The sequence below is a fragment of the Euprymna scolopes genome, chromosome 15 (assembly GCF_053919585.1).
Source record: "Euprymna scolopes isolate OS-2025 chromosome 15, ASM5391958v1, whole genome shotgun sequence".
NCBI classification, from domain to species: domain Eukaryota; kingdom Metazoa; phylum Mollusca; class Cephalopoda; order Sepiida; family Sepiolidae; genus Euprymna; species Euprymna scolopes.
The window spans coordinates 130,509,587-130,520,303 of record NC_136496.1 but is presented as its reverse complement, the minus strand read 5'-3'; the positions used below and the strand labels follow the sequence as shown (position 1 = coordinate 130,520,303).

At 34.8% G+C, this 10,717-nt stretch overlaps 1 protein-coding gene across 1 annotated transcript; it reads left to right on the top strand.

Annotated features, from left to right (window-relative positions):
- Positions 1 to 9,835: 9,835 nt before the first annotated feature.
- Positions 9,836 to 10,486, top strand: LOC145294220 (uncharacterized). Its single transcript, XM_080141329.1, has one exon. The coding sequence runs from the start codon at positions 9,836 to 9,838 to the stop codon at positions 10,484 to 10,486; it is 651 nt and encodes a 216-aa protein (XP_079997455.1).
- Positions 10,487 to 10,717: the final 231 nt, after the last annotated feature.

Below are 10,717 nucleotides of genomic sequence, written 5' to 3'. Positions count from 1 at the left end.
AGGTTGAGGTGAGGTCAACATGTTGCCACTGTCAGAAGGAATAACCCGGTATATTCCTTTTTCTTGTGGTGGAAAGGGTGGGTCATTCAGCACGTACCTTAATGATTCACACTCTGCAACCTTTTTGGACACCCTCTTCCTCTTTTGGAAGAGGTCATGTTTCTCCTCCTATAATTCCTCCCTCAGTACTCCAATAACTTTCGCACAAAGTAGATGGCATTGGTGTGCTTCGTTGAAATTCTCAACATAAATTGTTATTTTCCTTCAATTTTAAGGCAACTGAACTTTTCTCAAAAGGAATAATTATTTAAAAAAAAATTTTTTATTGAAAAGCAAACAGACCTTTTTTTAAGGTGAATTATTTTGTTTAAGCACTTAATTTATTACTGGGAGTGATAGCATTTTGTTAAGAGTTCATAGATTTTGGTAATGAATTTGATGTAAAACACAGCAAAATCATTATGTTTACAAGGTGTATGGCGAACGAAATCAGAGACAATATGTTCAGATTCTTACAAAAATTGGAAAGCACAAATCAAAATGTCCCGAGTGAACACATCAAGTTAACTTGTGAGAAAAACGTGTGATAAGGATGTTTCTTTTTGACTCGCTAAACCTAGTGACGTTCACGACTTCAGTTTCGTACCTCTTACCGGAAGTGATTTGCATGTGTGTCAGTTACTCACCATCTAAAAGTTTTTTGTTCTTCTGGGGGTATTTAGTTCTCTCCCACCGCAAGAACTGTGACACCAGGATCGGAAAGTGGGATTGAAAAAGTGCTCAAGAGAAGGAGCTCTCTAATACTGCAAAAGATGCCTGTGCAGCTCTGTCGGCATTCCCCGCAGGGCGCTTCAGGCAATCAGCAATAAATTAACCTCTTCTGAAAGAGAGAAGGCAAAGCCTAGACCCCTAGAACTTGTTAAGGGATAAACCATTAACATCCTCAGTTTGATTTCTAACTCTCCCTTGTAAGGACTCCTTTTCTTTCTCTTTTCTTTTTCTCTTTGAGTGAATAAACACGTGGCGAACTTTTCTCCTGTTGTGTTGACCTTCGTTATTTTCCCCGACCGCCAAATTATATCAAACATGTCAAGTGTAACAGGTTATGGGCCCAGGACGCTAATGTTTGATGGCGATAAGAACAATTATGAAATGTTCGAAATAAAACTCATGGGACTTTTACACAGACTAAAATTGAAGGCTGAATTAAAAAAGGAAGATGGCGAGATAGACCAACAGAAAAATGAAGACATCTTTGCCGAACTTGTCCAAGTACTGGACGATAGGAGTTTAGCCCTGATTATGCGAGATGCAAAGGACAATGGAAAGAAGGCATTGAAAATCCTCAGGGAACATTATTTATCCCAAGGCAAACCAAAAATAATTGCTTTATATACGGACCTATCAACCCTCCGAAAAAATGACGACGAAGATGTCACAGGGTACGTAATACGAGCAGAAAAGTCAATTGCTGCCCTACGAAACTGTGGCGAGACAATTTCGGACCCACTGGCGATAGCCATGTTACTCAAAGGACTACCAGCATCATTTAATACCCTAAAAGCGATAATTACACAAAGAGAAACGCCCCAAACTCTGATAGAATTTAAAGCATCTCTCCGAGCTTATGAGGAAAACTCTACACAAAAAATCGAGGAGGAGGAGGAATCTATCATGAAAGCCTCGTATAAAAAAAGAGACCCCCCCCCATCATGTTTTCGGTGTAACAAAAATGGCCACTTCGCAAAAAATTGTCATAAGAACAGGTGGTGCAGATTTTGCGAAACCAGGACACACGACACAAAATTCTGCAGGAAAATACAGCGGACTACTGCCGAAGAAAACAATCACTCATACTACAAGGAAATGTGAAAGCGGCCTGCAGTTGACGGGATATACTGATTGGGTAGCTCTGAAGACAGAAAGAGTATGTCAGGGTATTGCTTCTCCCTAAATGAGGAAGGACCAATCATTGCCTGGAAAAGCAAGAAGCAGCCCACAGTAGCGTTATCCACATGTGAGGCAGAATATACGGCAATGACGCCAGCTATACAAGATGCACAATACCTTTCGCAGTTGGTAAATGAAATGGGCTACCCAAGGAAATGGAAACAAGCAATAGTATATTCCGACAACCAGAATGCAATCTGCATAGCAAAAAATTCCATCACAAGCCAGCGAGTAAAGCACATAGATATTAAGTACCACGACATAAGGGACAAAATAAACAAGGGTATGATCAAATTAATCTATGTGCCGACTGACCAAAATACTGCAGATTGCTTTACTAAACCCATGGCTAGAACTCGCCTACATTGCCTAAAAGCAAAAGGATCAAGTAAAGAATAGATACCCCGTAGCAGACGACGACGCCTGGCGGTGCCAGGCACACAATTCAACTAACACCGGTGATTCGACCTTGACATTGGCACAAGCACACGGCTCGAATATTCGCCAGCAATTTTTTTTTTAAATATATTTACAAACTTTTGAAGATAAACCTTAGAATGATAATTATGTTTCGCGGATTTTTGTGCTAAAGATTGATTTTTATGTAAAGTGTTTTATAATTCTTTTTTTTTTCTGTGTGTTTTTTAATACAATTCAGTATTTATTTAATTATTCTTTCTTTAAAACATTAACTTTACCGACAATTAATATATTTTTTAAATAATATTTTTAAATATTGAACTTTGATTTAATCTCATGATACCATCACGTGATCAATTTATTAAATGACAAAAAAATCCAAAAGTCGGAGAAGCCAAAATTTTACGAGGTATTAAAAGAAATTAATATTTGGACCATTTTGTTTTAAATACTGTAACAAACGGATAAAGCCATTTTCAAAGATGTTGTGTGTCCGTTGATTTCTAGAGACCATCTATCCATAATTGAATGGATGAAACAGCATTTCCTACTTGCAAATGAAATGAATTGTGAATTCTGTAATGTCCGTATGAATTGGACGAAACATTCAATGACATTGGATAAATATGTTTGGAAATGCCAAAATAAAATGTGTCAAAAATATAAAAACAGAACATCTATACGATACAAGTTATTTTTTTAAATTCTAAGTTATCCTTACAGACATGGATATTAGCAATATATCTATGGAGTCAAAGAATAAGCCAAAGAAATGCCATACATGGAGATAGTCGAAAAAAGGAATAAAGAAACCTTATTACCCATAATAAAAAAACATTGTTTTACCAGGAACGACCATTCATAGCGATGAATGGAAAGCATATAATACGATACAGACTGATTTGGGATTTCCCCATTACAATGTAAACCATTCACAACATTTTGTGAACCCAAACAACCAAGTCCATACACAGACAATAGAAAGCTATTGGAATCGCCATAAACGATTTATTAAATCAATGCTCGTCTGTAGAAGATCTCACTTAGATTCCTATCTGAAGGAATTTATGTGGCATGAAAGAAATTCAGAAAATACATTTTTCAAATTGTGTGATATCATTTCTGTACAACATCCATTTATTTAAATGTATTTTGTTTAAATGTTATGTTTCGTTACATTAAAAACGTGTATTTAATTTGCTTTTGTGGATAAGTAAACAAATAGGAAGTTTTTTTAATAAAAAATAAAAATTATAAAAAGATTTCTATCTTGTGATACTACATTTCATCTTTATAAAAATAAAAGTTATAAAAAGATATGTGAATAAAATAATATATTTTTTTTTATCTCGATTGTTTATACCTGTGATTTTATTATGCATAAAAAATTGCCTCGGCCTAAAAGGATTTCTCCTTCACTGACCACCGACATACATCGCACTGTAAATAAATATTGAATTGTATTAAAAACGCACAAAAAAGAAATGGCCAAAACCGTATAGAATGAACCTTTTTTATGAGTTTTATTCAAACAGTCTTTATTTGAACTTAATGGACTGTTGTTGTTTTTTTTATTATTATTTATTAACTGTTTTATTCTTTTTATCAAACAAAAATAGAACTTTTATAATGAAATATATATTATGGACTGTTTTTCAAACATCGAAATTTTAAAATTAAAGTTTTATTTAAAACAAAAAAAAAAGACGAGGTGTTTTTCTTTGAGATATTTTTTTTCACCATTTATTACTTTGAAATTTTATTCAACAATGAAATGATAAAAAAAAAAACTTTTCGTTAAATATATTTTTAAAAAATTATTATAAAATATCTATAAAGTCTATTTTTATGTCTGTAAAAGTTTGTTGAAAGTTCAAATAAAGTTTATAATTTAAATGAAAAAAAAACCCACCTCGTCTTTTTTTTTTTTTTTTTAAATAAAACTAACTTTAACTTTAAAATTTCGAAAAAGTCCATAATATATATGTCTATATTTTCTATTTTTATTTGATAAAAAGAATAAAATAGTTATTAAAAGGTTCTGTAAATATATTAAACACGCACTCAGAAAGACACCCATTTATTGAAATATCTTTTATTTTTAAAAAAATCTTGCTCGCGAATATTCGTAAAAATGTAATAGTTAAAAATATTATTTTGAAAATATATTAATTGTCGCTGAAGTTAATGTTTTAAAGAATAAATATTGAATTGTCTTAAAAACGCACACAGAACCCCCCAAAACACGGTACATAAAAATCAATCTTGGTCGCAAAAATCCAAAATAGAAAGAGACGCCCGTTTATTTAAATATCTTTTATTTAAATACGTTCGTTTTGTTACTTATTTTAAAAAAATGTTTTGTAAATATATACTTTTTCTTTTAAATCTTCAAAGGTTTTGTAAATATATTTAAAAAGAAATGCTGGTGAATATTCGAGCAGGTTTGCTATTTGACGTGTTTAAAAACAACCGACGCCATGTGCTTGTGCCAATGTCAAGGTCGAATCACCGGTGTTAGTTGAATTGTGCGGCTGGCACCGCCAGGCGTCGTCGTCTGTTACGGGGTATCTATTCTTTACTTGATCCAAGCAAAATTATCAGGATGTTAAGTTTAAGCGGGGGTGTTAAGGGATAAACCATTAACATCCTCAGTTATGTCCCTTTGATTTCTAACTCTCCCTTGTAAGGAGTCCTTTTCTTTCTCTTTTCTTTTTCTCTTTGAGTGAATAAACACGTGGCAAACTTTTCTCCTGTTGTGTCGACCTTCATTATTTTTCCCGACCGCCAAATTATATCAAACATGTCAAGTGTAACAGAACTGCACAAAACCAACATTATACCACAATCAACAGGAACCAGATCATTACAAGAATGCTCTAACCTCTTGATTTTGAGAGTCAAGAATAAAATCCTGCTTTGAAAGTTCTGGTGATAATTATACTTTGAGAATTTTATTATTTATTATCTTTCTTGAGAGCGAACTTTGTTATAGCCTTCTTGCTATTTGACCTCAGACAGATTAAGATTTAGCAATATTTTACACCTGAAATAACTCTTTATTTACCTACTACTCCATGGTACGAGAAAAATTTATCAAGCAAGTATGTTTTAAAAATAACATTAAATTTCCAATTATATTAAAAAAAAAAAATGACATATGTGGAGTTTTATTATTTTTTGCTTATTATAAAAAATAAAATATTTGCTTTGATTATAAATATGCAGGGTATCCACGACGTCTTTAGACAATTTTATAAATTCACTAGAAAGGAGACCCAACTTTTTTTTTTTTTTAATGATGATCAACTGCACAAGCACTGAAAAAACGGCCGCAATTAACCAAGGTGTTGCAAATGCAAACGGGTACATTCTAGAAAATCAATATAAAAGGCATTACACACCAAAAAAACAAATCAGTTCCAGGCAACGTTTTCACAAGTTACTTTGCCGCTGCCCGTGATTATCACACATATCTGACGCCGTCTAAAAGATGTAAAACTGCACCGGATAAATTACTCGTTCTTTTACCAATGAAGCTCACGCAAACAAGAATATTTTTTCCTTACAAAACTATCTTCCTGGTACACCTTTATTCATGGTGTTTCTTCATAAAATATGAAGACAATAACAATTTCCTCAGTCGTGAAAGATTTCCACCCAATACTCTTACAATTATACAAATTGTATTTTTTCACTTGGATTATAATTCTGAAATTTTGTCTTATAAAAATGCACAATTTCCTCACTTTGTTCATGGACTTTAATCATATTAATTTCATACTCATGAGAGATCACGAACATACAGGACTGAATACAAATTACACATCTCCCAGATATAAAAATAAACTTCTGGTTAAATAAAATTTATTACTTTAAGCTTTAGAATTTGTTCCTGCCTTGTTGCGATTTACTGATTTAAAAAATGTTTTTTTTTATCTTGTTAGGGAAAAGAGTTTCGATCTATGCTTCCATCACGAATTCAGACATTGGTTGTTACCCCTCCTCCGTACAGAGTTTCCCATCACCTCTTGTTCGGTGCAATATATTGAACCTAGAGAACTTTTTTTTCTTATAGGTCGATTTTGGAAGTTCAAATAATGTTGCATATAGAAAGTTGTAAGATAATGTCAATCGTCACCACAAGAAATATTTTTCTTCAAAATTTTGTGTTTGAGAATTCCACTTTAAATACTAAATAAATCTCGATACTTATCACAATATCGGTGTTAAGGGAAATATGTGCGGCTTAAATAAAATCCGTGTTTAAACAAAAATGAAATCATACAAGATACTTAATAATAAATATTTTCATGTTTAGTGTATCAATTTTTTCATAAATTAAATGAAAATTTTAAAATTACAAAGAAATAAAAATACTATAATGATTTAATATACAAGTATCTATTTACATATAACGTTTCATTAATAGGTTAATATTACACTATTCACCGATCGAAGTTACTTTCACCTGGCAATTGTTATTCGCCTCGTGGTTTTGTTTACGCTTTTAATTATAACAAATATCTCTTGTTTTTTTCCAATTAAACAAAAAACATTAACTATTAAAGAATATAACATTTTTAAATATTTTTATTTGTTTATATTTTTAAAGTTAGTGTTTAATCATTAAAAAGCTTTTTTACGTGCTGTAAACAAAACATTACTTTTTAAGATTAATGTATTTCTTTCAAATTTATTAATTTATTTAATACTGCTGTGAATGCCAAATGGTACCCGAATGTGCTTAAAGATCACCTTCTCCCAACAATTACAGAGCAATCCCTCGGCACAAACTGCTTTTTCCAGTACGATGGTGCTCCTTGCCATGCTACAAGGATGATAAAGTTCTTGCATGATAAAAATATTGAAATCTTGAAACCTTGGCCCGGGAATTCAGCGGATTTGAATATGATAGAGAATCTTTGGGCAATAATTAAACGAGCGGTGGATAAGCAAAAGCCATTTAACTGTGAGTAGCTGAAAGAACTTATTACTCAAGAATGGAACAATATTCCAATAAAGAGGAACCTGATAAACAACCTGAATGACATTTATCACAACTCATGATTCCACAACCTCTTTAGAAACCAAATTGCAAAAGAAATTTGGTTAAAAGTGGTGCACTTCCTTCGAGCATAGCTTGTGAGATTAGACCCTCAGGATTGATCCGTCCAAGGTTATATGGTTAACCTAAAACTCACAAAGCAGGTATCTCTTTAAGGCCCATTTTATCTGTGGTAAGTTCATCACAGAATAAGGTTGTAAAATGGATCTTAAATATTTTACAACCTGTATTCAAACATTACCATAAATACTGCTCCCTAATCAATAAAATGCATCCCGTGTTACAGTATACTTATGAAGGAGACTGTAACTCGTCCATAGCTTTCCTCGATGTATTAGTAACAAAAACATCATCTAGTTACCTTACATGAATATACATCTACATTTATGGGACTGTACACATGCTGGGATTCATTTTGGGCCCCAAACTTGTAAGATCCATTTAATTTGAACCCTAACACATCGTGCCCTTATTTGTTCAAAATCAAAATTGGATGAGGAATTAAAAATACTGATACCCTATCTAAGAATGGTTACCCTCTTGCTGTGATTAGGTCTGTCATGCAAAGAAAAATAACAAAGTTTTCTGAAACTAAAATTCAAACAGTGAATAAATGTCCGATATATCTACGTTTACCATGGTTGAGAAAAGTGAGAAATTTGCCAAACAAATCGGCTCGACAGTGCAAAAATGTTGAGCCATTTATACCTACCAATTTACTTTGTTTAGCTCAAACACACAGACACAGAACAAGCTGTGTGCAGTAGCACACACACACACACACGCAAACATCACATAACTTTGATACACGTGAATTTCCTGTGACCTCTAACATAGCCTTCCGTTTCCCTTCTTTTCTTTCTCTTTTGGCACCAAGCAGTGCACACGCTTGGTGCCAAAACCACTATAAACCCACACGCTTCATAAGCATGCACTCGAAGAGCAGCAAACAGAAATGTGAGGTAGGCTTAAATATTTTTTATATAAACATTGTTACCTGTAAGATTCTTACATGTAGAGCTAATACAGTATGAACAATCGAATTATATGTTATAATCAAGCTATGTATCGCTTCTGTAAAATATGAACTATAACCTCTGGTTGCTTCCCTTATGTCGTCTATTTCTGGGAAACATACACCATGTGAATTACGATAGATGGACTATGTCACAATACTCTGCTGATATACAGTATTTACCTGGTAAAATGAATATTGTGGCAGACACACTCTCACGTTTTTGCAATCTCAACAGTCTTGAGAAGCCCCTTGACTATGACTACATCGCAACCGAGCAAGAACGTGATGCATCACTCACAGACTTTATATTGACTTTAACCATTCCGCTAGAAAGGACACCAGTCCCATTCTCGGACAATCTCATTTTGTGTGATAGATCTGTTGCACATCCACAAAGTTACCTGCGTCCATCGTGTTGGAAGCACATTTTCCAGCATTTCCACGATCTAACACACCCTGGTAAGCGTGCAACAGTCAAGCTCATCGCAGCTCATTTTTTTCTGGCCCATCGACATACGCAAATGGATTCAGGCATGCATTTCTTGCCAGACTACAAAAGTACATTGCCATACCAAATCCACTCCAGGCAACTTCTCTGTACGGGACGCTCGTTTTTCCCATGTCCACCTGGATATTGTAGGTCCACTGCCGCCTTCCGCTGGTCATCGCTATATGCTCACCATGATAGACCTTTTACACGTTGGCCAGTAGCAATTTTTTTGCACAACATTTCAACAGAAGTGCAACATTTTACCAATTGTTCTTCTAGGACTTTAATGTTACACTAGCAATGCTGCCATCTGACGGAGAAAATGGACGAGGGGTGGGCAGAGAGAGAAAACGCGAAAAAATAAATGGCCGACTGGGGGGGGGGGGCTAGCAGCAGCAGCGCCAAATACAAGTTTCCAGAATATTTCAACACGAAACTGCTTGAAAAATTAATTATAGCATTTTCTTTAATTACTATAAAATAAATATAGTGGTAAAATTATTTAAAAAAAAAAAAAGAAGACAATTTCTTGAAGACCAAATTCACGAAAATTAGCCATTAAAAAAACGCAAACTAACACACGACACTTGCACTAGAATCAGTTCAGGTTTGGTTTACAATTGTGTACAAAATGGATCCCCCCCACAAAAAAAAAAGAAATTGAAATGTTAGGTGAAAGTACATGATAGTTAAAAAAAAAAGGTGAAATGCGAAAAAGTAGCTCGAGGGTCAAATGGTTAATACCTTGCAAACGGTAATTTTTGCTCCAAGTTTGGAAGGAGTACCCAGGAGTTCTTTACGAATCATCAGCAGCACGTTTTGCCGCCGCTGCTGCTAATTGGTGAAGGCATTTTGGGCTCATTTTCAATTTGCCATTTCCTGAGCGAACATGAATTTTACCATGCTCCATGAACAACTGCGGACCAGTGATGGTGTTCTTAATTTTTGCCAAGAACATAAATTAGTGGCAACAAGCAAAAAATGCGTCACATGTGGTACCATCTGCAATCTAGTGACAAGAGAGGACACCTCCGATGGATTTACCTGGAGATGTACAGCAAGTATATGCCAACGGAGGTTATCCATACGGACAGGGACATTTTTTGCCAAGTCCAAGTTGGCAGTAGCCTGCATAATAAAAATTATTTATTTGTGGGCATTTGAGCGAGCAGGCAAAAAAGACCTCCAGCGCGAATGTGGTGTAAAATCCGCACACACTATCGCGGATTGGAAAAATTTTCTCAGAGACATTGGCCAAGATCATTTTGTTAGAAACCCCCGGCAGATAGGGGGCCCAGGCCGTATAGTGGAAATAGACGAAACTCTGTTTAACAGACGCAAATATAACGTCGGAAGAATTTTAGAACCGGTCTGGGTCTTTGGTGGCTACGACCCCACTGAAAAGGAGGGCTTTTTGGTGAGTGTACCAAACCGAAATGCAGAAACCCTCCTTGCATTAATAAAAAAATACATTCTGCCGGGGAGCACGGTCGTGTCAGATTGTTGGAAGGCATACAGCAAAGTTGGGGGAGATTTGTAGATCCTCAAACGAAGGCTACAACGAACCATGTTGAACGAATGTGGAAAAAAGCAAAACAGCGCCACAAAATTGAATGCGGAACCAAGCGGGAACTTTTAGACATGTATCTTTCAGAGTTTATGTGGAGGCAAACATTTGGTAGTAACCCGTTTGTCTCCATATTAACTCATATAGCTGAAAGCTATCCCGTGAACTAGCTTCTTTTTATGTCCGTTATCTTTTCTGCCCCAT